This window comes from Gigantopelta aegis, chromosome 3 (genome assembly GCF_016097555.1).
Source record: "Gigantopelta aegis isolate Gae_Host chromosome 3, Gae_host_genome, whole genome shotgun sequence".
Classification (NCBI taxonomy): domain Eukaryota; kingdom Metazoa; phylum Mollusca; class Gastropoda; order Neomphalida; family Peltospiridae; genus Gigantopelta; species Gigantopelta aegis.
This window is the reverse complement of record NC_054701.1, coordinates 80,475,063-80,497,914: the sequence shown is the minus strand read 5'-3', so window position 1 is coordinate 80,497,914 and position 22,852 is coordinate 80,475,063. Positions and strand designations below refer to the sequence as shown.

General features: G+C 40.3%; 2 protein-coding genes across 3 annotated transcripts; one reads left to right on the top strand and one right to left on the bottom strand.

Moving 5' to 3' along the window:
• Positions 1-1,956: 1,956 nt before the first annotated feature.
• Positions 1,957-14,551, bottom strand: LOC121366167 (carbonic anhydrase-like). Its single transcript, XM_041490724.1, has 8 exons — positions 14,439-14,551; positions 13,859-13,891; positions 10,766-10,939; positions 9,381-9,529; positions 8,648-8,740; positions 7,157-7,220; positions 4,098-4,255; positions 1,957-2,304 (listed from the first exon to the last, which is right to left on the bottom strand). Exons 1-8 carry the CDS (start codon positions 14,509-14,511, stop codon positions 2,143-2,145), a joined length of 906 nt encoding a protein of 301 aa, XP_041346658.1. The 5' UTR covers positions 14,512-14,551; the 3' UTR covers positions 1,957-2,142.
• Positions 14,552-19,465: 4,914 nt separating this feature from the next.
• Positions 19,466-21,583, top strand: LOC121366582 (putative nuclease HARBI1). Of its 2 annotated transcripts, none has more exons than XM_041490966.1 (3): positions 19,466-19,722; positions 20,763-20,950; positions 21,343-21,583. In XM_041490966.1, the coding sequence occupies exons 1-3, from the start codon at positions 19,495-19,497 to the stop codon at positions 21,347-21,349; spliced, it is 423 nt and encodes a 140-aa protein (XP_041346900.1). In that variant the 5' UTR covers positions 19,466-19,494; the 3' UTR covers positions 21,350-21,583. The 2 variants fall into 2 exon arrangements, with proteins under 2 accessions (XP_041346900.1, XP_041346903.1); XM_041490969.1 differs by lacking the exon at positions 21,343-21,583 and adding an exon at positions 21,132-21,233.
• Positions 21,584-22,852: the final 1,269 nt, after the last annotated feature.

Genomic DNA, 22,852 nt, shown 5'->3' with positions numbered 1-22,852 from the left:
GAAACCTGTTGCCGCAGAATCAGCAAGGTGTATTTTATATATACTGAACAGCAGTGAAAACGCACCACCAAGAAATGTTTGGATTTCGAAAAGAATACCTGAGCAATAAATGTTTTTGTTGTGAACAGCATTAGATGGATGATTGATAATGACAACAAAGAAAAAAGGATGCACAATCATTGATTAGTTTTAATTCATTTACGTTTGAAAGACACGTGGGGTCACAATGAAAAGTCAATAGCGCGTATGACCACCATCTGCAGCAACACAAGCCATGCAACGTCTTCTCATCGACCCGATAAGTCTGCGAATAGTGTTCTGGGGGATAGCATTTCACTCCTGCTCTAGTGCGTTTTCCAGTTCTCTAAGGTTATTCATTTGTGGACGACGTGAGATGCGTTGACCAAGGTAATCCCAACGATCTCTATTGGCGATAAATCAGGGGACAGTGCTGGCCATTCAAGCAAAGGGACATTATTGTTCGCTAGATACTGTGTTGTAACACGTGCCGTGTGCGCTCGGGCGTTGTCTTGCTGAAATGTGTGCATATCCTGATGCTGATGAAAGAAGGGGATGACGTGATTTTGCAAGACGTTATCCCGGTAGTGAATGGCATTCATTCTGCCACAGTGCTGTTCGGTAATTAAAACTGATCCCATCCCACACCATGACACTCCCTCCACCCCATTGATCCGTTGGACAAGGCAGTTATTGTGGTAACGTTCTCCACGCCTACGCCACACCAGCAACCGACCATCAGCATTCCTTAAATGGAAACGTGATTCGTCAGAGAATAGCACATCATGCCAACGTTGTAATCTCCAATGACGATACCTTCCTGCCAAACGTCGGCGCTCATTTCGATGTCGATCAGTCAGGATAGGTTCAACATATGGTCGTTAAGCACGCAGCCCAGCAGAGCGAAGACGGCGAAACACAATGTCTGAGCTGATAACCCCTCGTCGACCTTGAATAGTTGGTGCAGTCCTGGCAGCTGGCAGCGTTCGATCACGAATATGGAGGCGAACAATATAGCGATCTTGTCGTGGTGTCGTAACACGTCGTTGGCCTGGACGTGGACGGTCCCTGGTGGTTCCTGTCTGCTGGTATCTCCTGTGGAATCTAGTGGTTGTTGAATGGTGGCATCCAAACCGCTGTGCGATGATTCTACTCGAAATGCCGACTTGAAGCATGCCTAAGGCACGTTCCTCATCTGTCAACCTTGCCATCACTTGTTTAATGTTCCCTCAAAGACTACTTCATAAATGAAAGTGGCTTTTCAAAGACCATCTTGTATAGCCCCAATCAGCATGATTTGCACATTCAATTTACGTTTTTCATGCTATGCAAGCAATATGCTGTGTTTTGGTGTTGTGTTTCATGGAGTGTTCAGGCAATCGTTTTTGTAAGTTATTCGTCGTCATACATGGTCTATAAGGTAGTATGATACTTATTCATTTATATTTTTAATGCTGATATATGCCCCATTCACATTTATCATCAACTGGTGATGCGTTTTCAATGCTGTTCAGTATATTATACATTTTCGCGCATACGGGACAGCACATACCATGGCATTTTGATGTGCCAATCCTTCCTCCCCCCCGTCTCTCTCTCTCTCTCTCTCTCTCTCTCTCTCTCTCTCTATATATATATATATATATATATATATATATATATTTATATTCTGTCACCCCAATAGAGAATGTGGTCCTTCCACTAGAGATTGTTTCCCCACTCCCTACGGACCTGAAACATTAAACAAAATATTATTATTATTATTTATTTTATTTTAAATTTTTTTTTTTTTTTGGGGGGGGGGGGGGGGGGCAATGTTTTGAGCTTCCCATTTCTTCAGTCCTGTAAAGGTCAACAAAAGACAAAACGTCAAACATTTTTTTATTATTTCAATTTATTTTCGAGCTTATATCCATATATGGTTCAAGCACTCTGTCCAGTGCACACGCACTTCAGCTATCTGGGCTGCCTGTCAAGGACACAAGTTAATGTCTAGTTGTTAGTTGTTATAAAATACGTAGAACTGCACATAGTTTAGTTAGAACAATAGTGTGACGTCACATGTAAGGATTAAATGCACATAATGTCGCACCAATGTGCATTCATTTGAACTAACGAGTTTTACTACACCTGCACTGTCCCTTCAGTAGTGGTTCTCACTGATTCAAAATTAAGATTGGTGTACACTTTACGTCTGTTTAGTTCCTGCAGTGGCCTAAAGTTATCAACTAGAGTCCTGTTTTCTTGTCCTTGGGCGTTTTCCAAGATACTGCGAAATGCATTCATCTGAAAGTGAAAGTACTGTAACTCAAGATCAAGTTGAATGTAATTCAGTGAGAAACGTGTAGCGGACTTTGTGGCTTAACCACTCGAGAAGAGAATTTAACTAAATAAACATCTGCACACATGACAAAAACGTATTGTTGCATATCTCAAAACAGTACCAAATACAACCCAACATAGCAAAAAGAACAAGAAGAATGACGCACACACATATCATCTCTCTCTCTCTGTCTCTCTCTCTCTCTCTCTTTCTCTCTCTCTCTCTCTCTCTCTCTCTCTCTCTCTCTCTCTCTCTCTCTCTCTCTCTCTCTCTCTCTCTCTCTCTGGTCTGTCTATCTGCCTGTCTTTCTTTCTTTCTCACTATCTTTCTCTCTTACTCTTTCTGTCTTTCTCTGTCACTGTCTTTGTATCTCTGTCTGTCCGTCTCTTTCTCTTTTTATCATTCTATCTCATTCTCTCTATATCTGTCTGTATGTCTGTCTCTCTGTCTGTGTCTGTGTCTGTGTCTGTCTGTCTGTCTGTCTGTCTCTCTCTCTCTCTCTCTCTCTCTCTCTCTCTCTCTCTCTCTCTCTCTCTCTCTCTCTCTCTCTCTCTGTGTGTGTGTGTCTATATGCCTCTCCCTCCTCAGTGCCCCATGAGTGGTACATGCAATGTTTTGTCTATGAAAAGGTGCATATAAAATATTCTTTGCTGATATTTCGGTAGAAGCAGCCTCCTTTGCTGTCGCCGCTTCTCTCTTATCCTATTGATGCACGACACGCACACAAACGTACTCACACACAAGCTATAAGAAGTGCCGAACCTGGCTATCAAGTATATATTTTTCTTGTTTTTCTTGTTTGTTTTTTTTAAGAAAAAGAAAAGCTCTTATCATTTTAGCATAATTAGGTTTATATAACTTTTAACTTTTTCCGAAATGACATCTCTGGCGGAATTTGAGCGCATTGAGCTACAGTTTGTATTTAAAACCTTGGATTTTAAGCAGATAGAACGACGATTCCAAAGCCTATACTCATTTTTAAGGATTTAAGGTGCATATATATGTCGGTCATACATGTATATCCGCCATATTGCATTTAAAGATGGCCGCAATATGCAAACCTTTCAATTAATATTTCGAAACTTAAGTCACATAGAACAGTGATTTCAAAATATATACCTATAGTTTAGATACCCATGAATCTAGTGCGACATATCTGATAATATCTCCACCTAGGTTACCTTTATCAATTGTATCCCAAAATATGAAAATAGTCCTTAAACTAACGTATATGCATGGCAATATATGTGAACAGCGCGAGACTAAATCCTCTTTATTGCTTGATTTATGTAGCATTGCAGATCAAAAATGATTTCATTGATGTGAGTGAGCGATTCATTGCGGTTGGTGAAATATTTGCTACAAAAGGAACCGTGGATAGCTTCCTCAATGCAGGACATGTGATTCTATCGTACTTAGAAATAAGGCAGTCATCTTTAAATCTAATATCGCGGACATATGATCTATTTTTTTCTGTGCACCAACAGATGTATAGCTCCCTATAGGTTGAGGTTTTGGAACCATGGGGTTACCTGTCTTAAAATTCATGATATTCAACATAGGTGGTTGCTGATGGCGGCCATTTTGGAAACTGAAAATGACGGTCAAGAGAGAGTTACTTATTTTTGGAGTTCCGTATTAAAACTGACCCCCCCCCCCCCCCCCCCCACCCCCCCCCCCCCCCATTATGCCATAAAATATCTGTGTCAAAATTCGGCTTTCTTGAAAGAAAAGGGAAAAAAACCCCTAATACAACCTGCGCCTCTGAAATGTGGATTTTGTCTTGAAATAAAGTCCACGAGACCGTTTCAGAGCAAGGAGGCGTGCTCAGGCTGCCTTCGTATCTGAACCAGGAATTGAACTTCTTCGGTAACAAAGACAATATAGGAAACGCAGCAATTGGCTTTCTGCTGTCTGTCAATAAAAAAAAACAGAACCATAAAGCAATATTTAGTTAACTCTCCTGTTTTGAAATCCGAAACAAACATAAAACATTATTCTAAGAAACCAGCTGAGAATTAGTTTTGGGTGGGTGTTGTTTTGCAGATAGTTTCGTGACGGCGTCTTCTTTTGTACAAAATGTCTGGGAATCAGTTTTACACAAAGAACATTATGCGCTATTACTTTATTGAATGAGGGTGACAGGATTAGCATGAACTAATTGTCCACAAAATGTAACATGATACAATGGAAAATAATTGAAAATACAGATTATATTTAATATTAAACTGCTACAATAATTATATGCATGAAAATTATTGGATACACTAACAAACATAGGTGTACGGGATCCTATTTGTGTGTATGTGTGTGTGTGGGGGGGGGGGGGGGGGGGCAGACTGGCTTTTGCCCGAATTAAACAAAAATGCCCAAATTTGCATAACAACGTTTATTCATATTATAATTAGTACCAACCAAATATATAGGGTTGCAAACGAATCACTACGCATTTTTACATGGAATACAACTAATTTTGAGGCTAGAATGATAGAAATACATGGTAGAAAGTTTTCAGATTAGCACATTTTGCCCGAATATCTGTATCATTTTTACCAGAATTTGAGGTTTTGCTCCTATTTCGTACGCTTATGCTAACAAAGAACAATACTACCTACTAATAATAATTGTTGCTACCATGATTCATTTCAACTTATTTTCGTGCATGTTCAAGCACGCTGTCATGGGCACAGACATCAGCTATCTGGGCTGTCTGTCCAGCAAAGTGGGTTAGTGAACTCGCTTTGGGTTGGAGCCGGTACCGGGCTGCGAACCCTGTACCTACCAGTCTGTAGTCCGATGGTTTAGCCACGACATCACCGAGGCGAAGTTAAATAACACGTAGGTTATCGACAATTCGGAATATCTCGGATGTATTCGTTTGGTATCGGACATTCACGATATAAGTTTGCCGGATTATTAGTTAAAACGAGTATTGCCGAATGCATAACACATAACTATCTCCCATTTTTTCACTTGAAGGACGTACTGTTCTTATGTTGTCTTTCCATCTGTACGTCATCCATCATATGTTTGTCTGCCATTTGTCGCACGTGAAACCACTTTCCATAAATACAGTTGCACGGACTGACGGCTTATTTTAATGCATGCTTTTAAGCACTGTACTGCAAAAACATCCGCACCGAGTGCTATTAAAACAAAGTGGGATGACATGTGACAGACACACATATATGGAAAGGTAGCCAGCGCACTCTAGCGGTAAAGCTGTATTCTAACCGGACGCGAGCGATTATTTTAGAAGAAAACAAAATCATTCATTTCAATTGTTCCATCCAGAATTTGTATTACAATTTTTCAGCGATACTGATTTTTACTTTATCTGTGATATTTGTATTTTTGCACAGTTCTTTACACTGTGTTTTAATTTAACTGTTGAATTTTTATATTGATGTTGATCATCACATTGTTGTTGCATTTACCATAGTTTGACACCCAATAGCCGATGTATTTTTCGTGCTGGGGTGTCGTTAAACATTCATTCATTCATTCATTCATTTCAGTTGCCGTATTCTAACCGCATGCGTGCGAAGCAACTTTTTCATCCGTCGCACCGTGGGTGTGCGGTTAGGATACGGTGATTGAAATGAATGATTTCTAAAATAATCGCTCGCATCCGGTTAGAATAAAGCTTAAGAGAGCTAGACGGACATTTGTAAAGTTATCAACACTCTCTTACCGTCAGGGACCAATCTATATCAATTCTGCGCAATCGCTGCCTACCAAACAGTAGTAAAAGATTCTCGTTTTAAAGCTGTATCCTAACCGGCCGCTCGCGACGCGAGCGATTATTATAGAAATCATTCATTTCAGTTGCCGCATCCTAACCGCACGCGTGTGAAATCGCCGATTGAAATTAATGATTTCTAAAATAATCGCTCGCGTCCGGTTAGGATGCAGCTTCGTACAACAACAATCCTATGTTTCACGTTAAATACCTTTATATTGATCATTTTCGATCTCTCTGATAAACAAAAATTCACATATTAATCACTAATACACACACTACAGGACGAAACCCGTCAGGAAATACGTATTTAACCGGAAGATTACTGAAAGGGTGTGCTGTCGGGTTTCTTCATGTAACGTCTGTGTTAGTGATTAATATATAAACATTTATCAATGTAAAGGCATTTAACGTCAACCACATGATTGCTGTTGATGTTGTATTATGTCTAAATTTCCGTTTAGCTCTCTTACCATCAGACGGAGTACTCGGGCTAATGGAAAGGGTACAATACCTTAAACAGGCGAGCGGTTTTTTGTATGTGACCGTTCACGAATGACGGACACAAAAATCGTACATATGGAAAGGCAGCCTTATATAACCAAGTCATCATCTAACTGCCAGTTGACATCTATGTTAGAGTCTTCACCGTAATTTACGACAGTAATCTATGCTGCGTTGCCGAACAAGCTGGCGACTGAAGGAAAATTTATGGTCGCAATTGTAAGAAGTTACAACGATAGGAATGCTAAGATTAGAGGATGGACGTAGTCCGGTGGTAAAGCGCTCGCTTGATGCGCGGTCGGTTTGGAATCGATGTCTGTCGGTGGGCCCATTAGGCTAATTTTCGGATTATCTTCGGAGCAAGAGAAATTAAAATTTAAACATTTCTCAAAAATCCCTTTGTGGTTGTTTTCTTCTAGTGTTAAATGAAAAGACTGCAATCACGTAACGTTGAAACGAATGACAAAACGTCACAAGTTCTATAGTTAAAAAGTTGTCCGGTTCACGATGGTGTCCGGCTCACGATCAGTTTTCTCTATATGCCAATTGAGTAAACACATGACACAAACCTTTGAACTTGATGTCCACAAAGTGATGCAAAATTTTGAACATGCTTTTGTTTACTTCGCCAACCTAGAAAGCAATTAAAAGATAAGATCTCACCAAACGTGTATTATAATTGTGATCTCATCAAAAGTGTATTATAATTGTGATCTCATCAAAGACGTAGTATATTCTGTATTTATTACATACCTATTAAAATCTTACTATAGTGATAAAGACTTTTTGAAACCGTGTGATAAATGTATTTTATATCGCACATATGTGCGATATGGACCGGAACTTTTAAATGGGGAATTCCCTTTTTCTTTTTACTGCAGTTAGTGCCTTTTATTTACTGACGTCATATAGAAGTAACCTAATGACGTCACGTCGTATTTGAAACATTACACAAGGCTGGCGCGGAGTATGATTCTAAACGTTAAGAAAATCCATGAAAGGAGTTTTGATCATAGACTTAACAAAGTGTTGTTATGACGTTAAATTAAAAACCGTTTATGTAAAACATAAAAGAAGGTATGTAATAAATACAGAATTTCACATGCGTTGTTTTCGCTTCTTTTTATTTCTACGCGGTCTCGTGATATATAATCCTGCGCAAAATAAACTCGTGCAATAAATAGGCAGCGAAAGCAACGTATGTGAAGTTCTGTATATATATTCCATTGATTAAAACTTGCAAAAAATATAAGGTGGAAGACCCAAATAGAGATAAATATTGATGATTCTTAACACCTGTTTTGATAACACATACTAATAACACATATATATGTGATAACAATTTAAAAACGACTGTCTCCTCCTAGTCACCACTGCCATTCTATCCAAGGAAAGAATCACAATTAAAATTGACTGAGGCGTAAATTAACTACTAGGACCGTAGGTAAATTGTAGGTGGAAAAGACATTTCATTTTTTTTTTTTTTTTTTTTTTTTTTTTTTTTTTTTTTTTTATAAAAAAGAAATAGAATACTACATTCGTTCATTTACATTAGATACCATTTATCTTACAACTCGCGTTTTCTCGTTGGGCACGTTTTAAAGCAACTCGTAAGATAAAAAGTCGAAGGTATCTAACGGAGACTCATGTCACTTTCTCTACTCTACTGATTTTCTGTTAAAGAGTTTAATTTAGATTTACGAACTCCTACTTGTACTCGTATAGTAAAACATATATGTCTTTCGAATTCTGTTAATCCGTTGACTGAATGAATGAACAAATGAATGAAGGAAGGAAGGAATAAAGAAACGGATAATATTAATACACCAATATAATCCATATCTTTTCTCGTTAGTCAAAACTAGATCAACACCAACTAAAGGCTGCTTAAGGATCTAATCCTCGATTTAGGTTTCTTAGAAATGTAATCTTCAGTTTCGTTGACAAAGAGCTGTACCAAATTAATAATTTTTGTGATTAGCAAGTATCATCCATCTACTCTTATCTTGTTATGTCATCATTTGACAAGTATTTACAACGCGGTACTAATTTCATCTTACCTTGTAAAAGAATGCTAACACAGCAAGACCCTTTGGCTTGTGTAGAGCCGAAGCGAAGTTGGCATACTTGTCATTGTATAGAACGATGTGCATCTGAAAGAAAAAGATACTTGATTCAGAAATAACCGGGTTCACATAAGATGTTACCAATGCCACGTGTCGTCAAAGATGAACTATCAATGTCTGAAAAGAATCACTGGGACATTAGTTAGGTACATTTGTAGCGACACTACTAATATTTCATTCTGGCACAAGTTTTGATTGATGATGGTTGCCTTGAGGACTTCTTGGTGCAGTACCAATGGACTAACGAAAAGCTGTGATGACGCCGTCTGCCAGGGGTGGGTATATATATATATATATATACATACATACATACAGACAAACACAGAGAGAGAGAGTAAGAGAGTGTGTGAGAGAGAGAGAGAGAGAGAGAGAGAGAGAGAGAGAGAGAGAGAGAGAGAGAGAGAGAGAGAGAGGAGAGAGAGAGAGAGAGAGAGAGAGAGAGAGATAGAGAGACATTTGATATACCAGTCGTGGTGCACTGGCTGGAGCGAGAAATAGCTCAAATGAACCCACCGACGGGGATCGATCCCAGATCGACCGCGCATCAAGCGAACGCTTTACCACTGGGCTACGCCCCGCCCTGAAGGAAAGGAGACAGACAGGTAACAGAGAGACAAAGACAGGGGTCGTCATGATGATGATGATGACGTCGGGGTGCTCGTGTTACCTCCATAGGGAAATAACTTCCATCAATAGCGTGTTCCGAACCTCGTTGACTCTTCAACCCCCAGTGAAAGTGAAACTGTTCCAGTCTGTAGCGCCCCTCCAGGCCTCCTCCAGTAACGTAAATAGGGTCACCACCGAGGGCAACTTCAACTGCAAATAGCCAGTACAATATTCTAACAGAAGTAAAACCACTCAACATTTGCCTGTTATTTTAGGTAGCTTTCCAATGGCATCATTACATGATTTAGATCAAACATAAATCAAAGAATTGTTTTGCACAGGGTTTTTTGTTTGTTATTGTTAGTAAATAATCGATCTATAATATAGATATTTTTCGTTTCTTTTGTTTGTTGTTGTTTTGTTTGATTGTTTTTTGTTTTTGTTTTGAGAAGTGTTGAGGATTTTGTTATATTTGTTTTTTGTTGTTGTTGTTGTTGTTGTTTATTTGTTTGTATTTTGTAGGTTTTGTTGTCGTTGCAAGAAACCAATCGTGTTTGCAACGTAATTAAACAATACTCTCACTAAGTTAAAAACAAGGTTTTGTGTCCACAGAATAAAAAAGGAAGTGACATTGTATTGTTCTTTGCAGTACTCGATTATGGTCCTTGGAACCGATTAACTTGTCGCATCGACCAAACAGGCTTTTGTTTATTAATTATTTATCAATAATCGGCTATAGGATGTTAAACATTTGGTAATTCTGACATATAGTCTTAGAGAGGAAACCCGCTACATTTTCTATAAGTAGTAAGGGGTCGTTTATATACACCATCCCACAGACAGTATAGCATATACCACGGCACTAGGTGGAACGAGAAATAGCCCAATGGGTCCAACGGGGATCGATTCTAGGACGACAGTGCATCAGGCGAGCTCTTTACCCCTTGGCTACCTCCCGCTCGACAAAGTCGTTAATCCAAATATCAATAAATTCGATCAATCGATGATGCATTTTCACCGGCCTCGGTGGTGTCGTGGTTAAGCCATCGGACATAAGGCTGGTAGGTACATGGTTCGAAGCCCGGTACCAGCTTCCACCAACAGCGACACAATGGGTACGAGTAAGACCACTATACCTTGTTCTCTCTCACTAACCATTAACCATTAACAACTAACCCACTGTCCTTGATAGCTAAAGTGTGTGCCCAGGACAGCGTACTTGAACCTTAATTCGATATAAGCACGAAAATAAGTTGAAATGAAATGATGGATTTTTATTGTTTATTCAGAGCTATATTGTTTGTTGTTGATGTTGTTGTTCGTGGTGGTGTTTATTTCTTTGAATTTTTTTTCTTGGGGGTGGTGTGGATGGTTGTTGTTAATTGTATTTTGTTCTCTGTTGCACTGAATTGTATTGGTGGTGTTTGTGTGATTATATAATATTACCTGTGTGTCCGCCAATATTCGCCATAACCATGGACACGCCATTGGTTTTGTTCAGATCACTGAGGTTGAAGTCGATCAGATGGCTGCCTGGGACCGCCAGATGAGATATAACGTCGATTGGAGACTGCCGTTGACCTCCACAAAACGGAAAGTCCAGGGGCCAGTATTCCGGTCCTGCTCAAAACAGGCAACGATAACTGAAGAATACAACACTGGTAGCTCCGTGTCCAGTTCACAAAACGTAAACGCATATTTTAAAAGCAATATATTATAACAGACCCTAGGGACCATCTGCGGAGTGGGAATGGGGCACACACTATAATGCACTCTAAATTTGTACTTTTTGTTTTCTTTTTATTGATATATAATGGGGAAGGAAAGAAATGTTTTAGTTAATGACGCGCTCAACACATTTTATTTACGGTTATATGGCGTCAGACATATGGTTCAGGACCACTCAGATATTGACAGAGGAAACCCGCTGTTGCCACGTCATGAGCTACTCTTTTCGATTAGCAGCAAGGGATCTTTTATATGCACAATCCCACAGGCAGGATAGTACATACCACGACCTTTGTTACAACAGTTGTGGAGCACTGGCTGGAACGAGAAATAGCCCAATGGGCCCACCGACGGGATTCGAACTTAGATCGGTCACGCATCAGGCGAGCGCTGTACCACTGAGCTACGTCCCACCCTCATACAGCTTTAAGTGTGGGGGAATGGTGTACATCAACCTCCGGTTCTTTCGGACCTGCATAATAAATACATTCAAAAGATTTTTGTTTTATATTACATTGACATAGAAAAAGGAATAAACTACATTCCCAGCTAGGAATCATACGGTATTTGCGACCCCTATCTAGAAGAAAGAAACCCGATGTCATTACAGGCTATTCGTGTCATTAGACCTGGAACCAATTTCACAAAATAGCATCACTTTACGTTTATGATTAATAGAAATACTTTTTACACGTATTTGGTATTACAGTAGTATGGAAGATGATGACTAATAAGAACAACAGAAAGTATTTGGTGAATAGTTGGAACTGTATTATGTGGCACAAAGAGGAGTGGCAGTCCTCTTTGTGGTGATGAAGAAGGATGAATTGTCCAATAAAGGATCTCCTCCTATAGACAAGGGTCTTGGACAGAACCCTCTGGCGAGGTAAGAGATTGTGCACATGACAGGCGTGCTTGAAAAGTTCTCTGATGGAAGCATGCCAACAATTACCCACACCCACAGCCGAGGATCTAAATAGCGATTCATGGAATCAACCACTATTTTGTCAAATGCCCATTCGATACTGATCGCGGTTAACGAACGGTTTTGTCTTTACATTTATGTTTACTGTATGCAATTATATCAATAGTTTAACACTCGTAAATTCACATTTATGCGCAAACATAGGATACTAAATCCACGATTAATAACAATCAGTGAAATCAAAATACACAACAATATTTTCTTTTATCTTTACCTTGATCTATATTTTGTCCAAAAAAAGAGAAACGCATAGGTGATAGGGAAAGAAGAAAAGTGTTTGATTTTACAAAATATCGTTATTTTTGTACAATGTTGCTGAATGACCATGTTTGTTAATATTCCTGGAATGCCCAAATGCACCCTAAAACAAATTTAATGCACGTTGTGGCACGTTGTGCGACAATTGCAGGAAATCGGCGTGAAATGGTCAGATTTTGGCGAATGCACGTGAAACTCAGGGGGAAAGATTGGGGTAGTGATGGGTATTTGAAGCTGCAATGCTCGCTATGATGCCTCATTTCCATTTCGACGTAGACAAGTTACAAGATGCCAAGAATCGAAACATTGCAATAGACCGCCTTTAGTTAGGTGAATCGCAGTCAGGAGTCACACGCCACATGAACGTCCATCAGAGCACCATTTTACATCTCTGGGACAGGTACCAGCAGTTTCAATCAGCTGAAGACCGGCCCAGAAGTGGAAGACCTCGCATAACAGCTGCAGCACATCCGAATTCTGCACTTGCGTCACCGAACTGCCACAGCAACGAACACTGCTGGATGCATACCTGGTTTGAGAAGGGTGTCTGCAAAAACCATTCGGAACCGACTTCGAGAAGCTGGTTTACGGGCTAGGAGACCGTATGTTGGCTCCGTCCTGCGACGTCAACATCGACATTTACGTGTTCGCTGGTGCACGAATGTACATGGGTGGAACTTGGGAAACTGGTGGCGAGTATGGTTCAGCGACGAGTCACGATTCCTTCTACAGCGACGTGATGGACGACAGCGTGTTTACAGACGCCGCAATGAACGTTTTGCCAACAACTGCGTCGCCCAAGTTGACAGATTCGGTGGAGGGAGTGTCATAATGTGGGAAGCCATCTCATACACCGGCAGAAGTGAATTTGTGTTCGTACAAGGCAACCTGACAGCTGTACGCTATCGCGATGAAATTCTTCGACGTCACAGGCTTCCCATTTTGGATCGACAGAGAGAACTCTTACAGCAGGACAATGCCAGGCCGCATACGGCACGTGTACCAATGGATTTCCTACAGAATGAGAACATTGATGTGCTGCCATGGCCATCACGATCGCCAGATCTCAACCCCACTGAACATCTATGCGACGAACCGGACAGACGTGTACGCCAGCGTGACCCGGAGCCTCAGACGCTTCCGCAACTGTCACATGCACTGCAGGAAGAATGGACTAGGATTCCACGTGTCCGGATTCAGAGACTCATTCAGTCTATGCCAAGGAGATTTCGCGCAGTGATTGCTCCTGATGGTGGCCACACGAGGTACTGAATTCAGCGCCCTCGTGCGATGCTGTTTGGTGACGTAAACGCCTCCACTGCCGTCAGTCCATAACAAGAGCATTGTCACATACTTATGTCAAATTTGACTGTGATACGATCACAAATAACGAAATTATGCCACTTTGTATTAAAGAGATAATTTCATGAATATTTCGCCTATGCGTTTCTTTTTTGACAGAGTATAGTTTTTGTGAATATATGTGAATACTTGTATATGTAGCGCATTGTTTAATACACAGTTTATGGTGTACTGTAGGATGTGTATAATAATTATATCTTACGAACCTATCCCGCGATCAGAGTACGCCCATTTATTTCCTGAAAAGAAAAAGAAGTTGGTTAATGAATGTCAGTGCTGATAAACTTGCAAATTATATGTAGTATACCTCTTCAAAAAACAATATAGTCAACATTGTTAAACAGCCAACAGCGTTTTATAATTACAGGATATACACATAATACAATTTCAGAGAGAGAGAGAGAGAGAGAGAGAGAGAGAGAGAGAGAGAGAGAGAGAGAGAGAGAGAGAGAGAGAGAGAGAGAGAGAGAAAGACAGTTTACTTTTATTAAAGGCTGTGGTGTGTACTGCCCTGTCTGGAAAAGTGCATATAAAAGACCCTTGCTTCATTATCGGAATGCGGCAGCGGGTCATCTCTCTCTCTCTCTCTCTCTCTCTCTCTCTCTCTCTCTCTCTCTCTCTCTCTCTCTCTCTCTCTCTGCCTCTCTATCTGTATGTCTGTCTGTCTGTCTCTCTCTCTCTCTCTCTCTCTCTCTCTCTCTCTCTCTCTCTCTCTCTCTCTCTCTCTCTCTCTCTGTGCATGCACGTGTGTGTGTGCGCGTGCATGTGTGTGTAGCCTAAACATACCTGCACCGCCATACACTGGTTGCAGTAGCCACGACCACAGTGTTACTCCAAACAGTAAGGTAGCAGTTAGCATGATTTGCTCATCCAAGAATCACAACTACCGACGATTATTGCAACTGTTCTTATAATATATCAGTTTAGGTTGTTCTTTATCACAACGATGATACCTTGATGCAACCCTTCTTTATTATGATAAATATCCATAGCTCCAAGCACCTTAGACGGCGCAACTCCGTTTTATACCATTACACCTGTCATCGAAGTATTAAAGCAGAGGCGACGCTAAAATCATTGAAGTAAGGCTCATTGAAACAATTCATTGGTTTATTATCCTGGTCACCTGAACATATGCAATGGGGGAGAGAGCTTTTTTCTTCTTTCTTTCTTTTTTTAATTTAAAGTGAAATTGAACACTAGTACATGTGATTTTTCATTCGACCACATCAACCAGCAGCTTGGTGCATTTGAAGTAACTCTTTACGGAGGGAAGGTCATTTGAATATGAAATGTAACATTGGTGATTGTCAGTCTTTAGCTGTCCCCACAACACACGCACACCGCCAAGCCTTGTACATGTGCTACCTCTATGAAGGAAGGAAATGTTGTATTTAACGACGCACTCAACACATTTTATTTACGATCATATGGCGTCCGACATATGGTTAAGAACCACACAGATATTGACAGAGGAAACCCGCTGTCGCCACTTAATGGGCTACTCATTTCGATTAGCAGAAATGGATCTTTTATATACCTACCACGGTCTTTGTTACACCAGTTGTGGAGCACTGGCTGGAACGAGAAATAGCCCAATGGGTCTACCGACGGGGATCGATCCTAGACCAACCGCGCATCAAGCGAACACTTTACCACTGGGCTACGTCCCGCCACACCTCTATGAAGGGAAAACCAGTCGCGCACTAGGCTCCCCTATTCTCGCCCCCCCCCCCCCCCCCCACCTCCCAACCTGCACACCCTGTTCTATTTCTGTGCGAACAACGCTTGGACTTGATTAACCACCTTACCCCACTCATAGACGTTTCGTGCTATTTCTGTAAGGAAAACGCACGGGCTTTTGATTCCTCTCAAACTATTGTGGCGGGACGCAGCCCAGTGGTAACGCGTTCGTCTGATGCGCTGTCGAACCAGGTCGGCGAGCTCATTGGCTATTTCTCTTTCCAGCCAGTGCACCAAAACTGGCATATCTAAGGCCGTGGCATGTGTTATCCTGTCTATGGGATGGTGCATATAAACGACCCCATGCTGCTAATGGGAAAATGTGGCGGGTTTCCTCTACAAGACTATATAAAAAATTACCAAATGTTTGACATCCAGTAGTCGATGATAAATAAGTCAATGTGCACTAATGATGTCGTTAAACAAAACAGACATAATTAAAAGTGTTGTGAATGATTAGATAGAGAAGTTTAACACATTCACAGGCGGAGAGATCTAGAATCCCAAGCCAGTTCCAGCTGTCCAATATAAAGTGAATGTGTGTATGTGTATATGGGGGGGGGGGGGGGGGGGGGGGGGGAGTTCAGAGGGGGCACAAGCAAATAGTTTTAGTTTTTCACTACAAGAAAAAAAGGTTTGCTGCGTCAAAAATGTGGGCCACGTGACCCTCTCAATCCTCCCCACCTCCGGTTATTTGCCAATAGACAGACAAAGAATCTATTTATATTACACCGTATATATTGCAGCAATAATGCTGCATTGTTTTCTTTGTAGTCGCATGTGCAATAAATCTTGATACCTTGGCATGGGTGGAGCTTAATATTAGGTATGCAATAGCTTCCAGATTTCACGTTATTTGGAGGCAGCGTAACATATTTATGACAGTGAAGCAGGAAGTGTCAACAAAATAGTTAACCATAGTTTTATAGACTTTTAATTGTTGATAACATTTCCTGCTTCAAGGTGATGAATGGGTTACGCGGTCATCAAATAATTTACCAAAGTGAATTTGTTTTGTTGACATTCTATTTTTCTTCAGAGTTGGGAGTAGTGACCAACCCCCCCCCCCCCCCCCCCCCCCGCTCACTCGCTCCCCGCTTCCAAGTAAACGTTTTAAAGGCGTCTGTCGTTAGAAGCCAAATCTAGGTGACAATTCATGTATACAGATATACCGAAATGTTTGTAAATTGTTTTTATTATATTCTTGATTCACGTTAACCGTCCAACCATGGGTGTCCGCATATTTGTTTTCCACATTGACACATAATATTAAAGTATACGAAAGGTCAGGCATCCATGGTGAAAACAATTGAACATTTGGGAAGGGGTGGGGGTGGGGGAGTGATTGAGATCGAAATTCACGACATATTCATCAGTCCTTTTCGTGTACCAAATTGTTGGATGCAATATCACGAATAAGAAACAATTGAATTATTACGAAGGACTTTGTATTGAAATGTTTTAAGTGAACTCTCGTTTGACTCCTTTAGTAACGGGGGCGGGACGTACTTCAATGGTAAAGCGCTCGCCTGATGCGCGATCAGTCTAGGATCGATTTCCGTCGGCGGGCCCATTGGGCAATTTTTCGTTCCAGCCAGTATTCCACAACTGGTGTAACAAAGGCCGTGGTATGTACTATCCTGTCTGTGGGATGGTACATATAAAAGATCCCTTGCTGCAAATCGAAAAGAGTAGCAGTTTCCTCTCTCAATATCTGTGTGGTCCTTAACCATATGTCCGACGCCATATAACCGTAAATAAAATGTGTTGAGTGTGTCGTTAAATAAAACATTTCCTTCCTTCCTTTAGTAAAACGTTTTGCATTTACCATGTAGCCGATGTATTTTTCGTGCTGGGGTGTCGTTAAACATCTATTCTATTCTATTGTATTGTATTCCTTTAGTATAGCATTTCTGTCCATTCTAGAGGGGCTCGGTTGCATGCTATTAACATCGTGTAACCTTTTTTCTCTCATATTTCTGGCGTATTTAAGTGAATGAACAACAGAAATCACAATGTGTATTATAGATTGTTATTTCAACATGTAAACAATACGTTATGATTATAACACAGACCATGGGTATAGACATAGGCGTACGGGATTCCATTTGTGTAGGGGGTCAGGCTGGCTTTTGCCCGAACTAAACGAAAATGCCCAAATCTGGACAACTAATGTTGAGTGTAGATTAGAATGATGGAAATGCATGATAGACAGGTCACTGGTTAGCATATTTTGCCCGAATATGTCAATCATTAGAATTCGAGGTTTTGCTCCAGCACTGGGGGGGGGGGGGGGGGGGGGGGGGAGAGGAGGAGTTGTAGTAATGTCACTAGGATCTTCCAGTAGAGTTTGTGCTTTGCCAGAGAACTTCAAGGCGTGTGAACAGAACCTGTTCTGTCCGAGTCTCACGTCCCAGGGTAAAGGAACTTAACGGTAGTGGTATTTAGTTGTCATGGTATACCCGTTAATACGTCCTGCAATACATCCGGGTTAACAATTAAAATAGATTGTGTCTTCGATTGCTTGTAAAATATTATTATTGCATGCCCCTAATTGGACTAACTGGTAGGTAGTAAACTAGGTATGGACGACCATGTTAATGGATAGTTGGCAGATGCCAGCTTACCAATTAACTAATGCTTACTGTACCTGTAAAAATAGGCATATAAACTGTATTGTTACAAAATTGAAATTGTAGCACTGACACTCCCAATGGAAAGTTTTAGAAACATGATGCTCTAACATTCAAAATCTGGCATTCTACAAATACAATTTTTCGAGGCAAATGTCAGTAAATGTCTATGGTTTAAATATGTAAAGCTAATATACACTTTAACTAGCGAATATAAGTCAAAATAAATGTTCGTGTCTAGATCCAGAATGTGGTAAGTGGCCCCTTGTCCCCCTCCCACCGACACACCGCTGCGCCTCACCTCACTCCACTTATATTACCAACTTTGGATCGATGGTTCTGTAAGCTGTCACAATTTTGACAAAGATAGAGCCCTCGTCTAAGATACCTGGGTCATAGGATCGAACCCCAGCCACCCTGGGTGAACCCATTCTCTGATAGGGTTTTCCGCGTCCCAGCCAGTGCCCCACTACTGGTATATCAAAGGCCGTGGAATGTGCTGCCCTGCGTGTACTGAAGGTTTATATGAAAAGACACCATGCTGCTAATGCACAAATGTACAGCGTTTCGCCTAGGTCTATGTCAGAGTTACCTTTGGGCCCGAATTTACGAAGCCTGTTTTTATCTTACACGCGTAAAAAACTTATTAAACGCGTGCGTTTAACGAAAAACGTTATTTTGATAACAAAATGCTAAACGCGCGTTTTTCATTCCTAAACGTGTGTTTAAACGACTGATCAAATAACAATGGGATTTGCTAAACACGGGTAATGGGTTGTTTTTCGTGCGTTTAATCATTACTACAGAAATTTTTGTTGCACACAGTAATGGACATCGTCGCTTTATTTCAAATTGCTCAGCAAGAGGCTGATGAAATGCAAGAAAGAAGACGGTTACGTATATTTAGGGACCGATTTAACCCACTTGAGGAATACTCAGATGAGGATTTTATCGGTAGATTTATACTTAGTAAAGATACTTTTGTGCATCTAATGTAAACCATCCGTTTGGATATAACCCACCCCACAAGGAGAAGCAGCGCGTTGACACCAGCATTGCAGTTGGCCATCACGGTTCGGTTCTATTCATGTGGTTCATTCCAGAAAGCAGTCGGCGATACACTTACCATTTCTCAATCAGCTTGCTGTCAGGCAATTCATCGTGTAACTGACGCCATTTGTAGTGTGAAACATAATTTTTTGCATTTTCCCTACAACCTTCAAGCAAGAACAGCTGTTATGCAGGGATTTTTTGATATAGCGCAAATGCCGGAAATTATTGGAGCTATCGACGGCACTCATGTTCCGATTATCAACCCTGGTGGAGATGATGCTGCACGATTTATTAACAGGAAAGGTTGGTATAGCCTAAACTGTCAGCTTGTCTGTGATTCCAACCTGCTTTTCACTAACGTTGTTAGTCGATGGTACGGGTCAGCCCACGATTCCCGGATTTTTTAAAATTCCATGCTACGTCAACAATATAGAGATAGGACCATTAGGGGGATCCTGGTGGGCGATCCAGCATACACATGCACGTCATTTCTTCTTACGCCAATCAGGAATGTCCATACTGAAGCGGAAAGACGTTATAACGTTGCCCAACGTAGGACAAGGTCGGTGATCGAAAGGGCATTTGGAATATGGAAACGACGCTTTCCGTGTGTTGCATTTGGCAATCGACTTCGATGTTCGGTGAGTACAATAAAATTACCTTTTAAAGTAACCATTAATTAATCTATGCTTTAGGGGCGGGATCTAGGTCAGTCGGTTGAGATTCTTCGCTCGAAGGATCGATCCCGCTCGGTGGACCCAATTCTCCGATTGATCTTTTTTCCGTTCCAACCTGTGCCCAAGACTGGTATACAACAAATCGTGGTATGTACTGTCCTGAATGTGGGAAAGTGCATATAAAAGATGCCTTGCTACTAACAGAAAACTGTAGCGGGTTTCCTCTCTGACTGCGTGAGAAAATAAACATGTTTGACGACCAATAGCCGATGATTAATAAATCAATGTGCTCTAGTAGCGTCGTTAAACAAAACAAACTGTAACTTTAATTTATGCTTTGAACAGACATAGCGTGCTTCATTTTTATAAATACAAAAAATAAATTACACATAAATGTTTACTGATGATTTAAATTAGTATACATGAAGGCCTTCGCCCCTTTTCTATGCGTTATACGAATACTTATATGTCAACATTATTGTTAACGACCCATAATCAATGGAAAGTTCATTGTTAGTATGGTAAGTGTTTTGGGGCGGAAGATCCCATTATGCCATTATATTATTTAGACCGATAAATGATATACATAATAATTGTTGTTGTTTTGTTTGTGTTTTTTTTTTTTTTTTTTTTTTTTTGGGGGGGGGGGGGGGGGGCGAAATTCAATTACTATCAAAGATTTATCAAACGCATTTAAAATAGAACGAATTAATCAAAATGAAAATAAAAACACACGGTCATGTTTTTCGAATAAAATATATACATATATAAAAGTATATTTCTTTAAATTGCTGTATTCCAAACGAGCGCTGCTTTTTTAAAAATGGGGGTAGGGGTATGCAATTTAGTATCTTATATGAAAAGTAAAGTGACATTATATTGTTACACATTTTGGGTTAATGAAGGTTACTCCCTTCATTTTAAAAAATCAGAACTGGAGTGTTACCATTACATTAATTCCTTTGATATCAAATAAGAGCAATGTTACATTTGTAACTTTTCAGCTACAGCACAACATGGCTATTGTGGTAGCTACAGTCTGCCTCCATAACCTTGCCAGGGAGCGTAATGATCCGCTGCCTGGAGACGATGGTTCAGCTGATGAAGATGGACAACCTCAACATGTAGCCAATGAAGAGGTTGACGTGAGAGGAGATGTATTCAGGCAACGATACATAAGACAAAATTTCATGTAAGCTTCAGTTACTTGATCAGTTTATTAACCAGAAAATTACATGTCATAAATCGATGCATAGTTTTCTATATGTTTTGTCATAGTATTTCTGCTTTGCCTGATATGCTTGTTTTTTGCATTTTGCAGCCTCCTGCTGTAAGGTTATTAGCTTCATTTTTGCTTCATGTTCTGCTTGCAGGTAGGACATGGCTTCCTCCGCCCTCTTCATAACACCAGTTCGTCCCTGTTAGAGTTGTCCGAAGATCGTTTGGTGCCACGTCTGAAATAACAAACACAGAAAAAGTCTGTTAACAAGTATGTTAATGTACACTCTAAAATTAAGAGATGGATCATTGTTATGTTAGCTTCCCATATGCACATTAAAGCATACCTGAACCCTCTGCTTGCAGTGTCTGATTGGGAACTGTGCCTAGGTATTTGGCCATCAAAGGAATCGCTTGACTGGTTTATCGGCAATGGATCTTGATGAGAACTGTGGGATTCACTGAAAGAAGATTTGTAGTCATAATATATTATAATTTCTGTATAATTAAGAGTTGGTGATGTATTTCCATTTTAACAACCAGTGCTATTTTACTAGTTTAGTATTGACAATGTTTAATACATGTGTATAATTTGTGAAATAATTACACCTCCATACATGTTATATATGTTATTAATGATGATGATTTTGGAATATTTAAAATTAATACCTGTTAATAATAAATGAATATATTGCAATTGGTTGGTTGTTATTGAATTTTGACCAATTACATTTAGTAGTTACCTCGAGTTAGAACAGGATTGCGACTGATCGCTTGGGATAGTCGGCTCTATATCCTCGGTTTCCAGTTGAGATGTCTGCTTCCCGGTTGGGGTTGGTGTCTCATTTGCAGATGACAGTGGTTGAAGCTCGCTATCATCATCCCAAGTGGTGAAGAACACCTTCAGATCTTTTTTAATAATATTTAATATTATTAATGTTTCTTCGTCAACGTCGCCACAAACTTGTTCTCCACCCCCTGTTTTAACTAGATCTACTTTCTTATCCCTGGCAATCTTTTTTGCTTTAATTTTCATTCGCCTCCACAACTCCTTATAGTCCTTTATACCGCACGACTATCGATTAGGTAATGCCGCTGTCATTTCTGCACTAACCTCAACCCATGCTGGGTTTTTTCCCCTCATTATTGCTGCGTTGTTACTTTTGTCTTCAATTATATCAGAACGTTCTTTGATGGCTAGTATTATAGTCATTCTTTCATCCTCGGAAAAATTATCATTTCGTTTTTTTTGTCCATGGCAATTTTCAATGTGTAGAACTACGAGGCATATAAAATAGACAACACAATTTGAACGTGCAACAACACCATTTTTAAGGGCGGATCCAACAGCGTGTCCAGGGGTCCGGATCCCCAACCCTTTATCCCATAATTTTGTTTTCAGAATAGGAATATACTTCGGTGTATCGTAATGGCATGTTTTTGCACCCCGCCCATCATTGGAAAGGCTTATACACGTTCAACGCCTGACATTCCATTTACTTTACATTTTGAAACTTACTATGGACACCCCCTTTCATAATGTATGGGTTTGTCAGTGATTATCTTAGTGTTGGAGTTTCGTTGATTTCACAGAATATTGCAGAGTTCACTTCTCATGAGTTAAACGTGCGCGTGTGTATAAACGGGCGTGTAACTTTTTTTGTAAATTTAGTTTAAACGGGCGTTTATACGCACGCGTGTAAGTGGTGTTTAAACGTGCGTGTATTGTACACGCGTGTAAGTGGTGTTTAAACGTGCGTGTATTGTACACGCGTGTAAGAGAAAAACGGCCTTTGTAAATTCGGCCCTTGGATGTTTGACATCCAATAGCCGATGATTGGTAAATTAATGTGTCTAGTGGTGTTGTTAAACAATG

What these genes read in the sequence shown, in the direction of transcription:
- LOC121366167 (XM_041490724.1), bottom strand. Translation starts at nt 14,511, where the DNA reads ATGCTAACTGCTACCTTACTGTTTGGAGTAACACTGTGGTCGTGGCTA. An exon ending in GAATATTGGCGGACACACAG is followed by an intron (nt 9,530 to 10,765) that starts GTAATATTATAT and finishes GGCTATTTGCAG; the next exon opens with TTGAAGTTGCCCTCGGTGGT. An exon ending in TGTTAGCATTCTTTTACAAG is followed by an intron (nt 7,221 to 8,647) that starts GTAAGATGAAAT and finishes ATTGCTTTCTAG; the next exon opens with GTTGGCGAAGTAAACAAAAG.
- LOC121366582 (XM_041490966.1), top strand. Translation starts at nt 19,495, where the DNA reads ATGCTACGTCAACAATATAGAGATAGGACCATTAGGGGGATCCTGGTG. An exon ending in GCAATCGACTTCGATGTTCG is followed by an intron (nt 19,723 to 20,762) that starts GTGAGTACAATA and finishes GTAACTTTTCAG; the next exon opens with CTACAGCACAACATGGCTAT.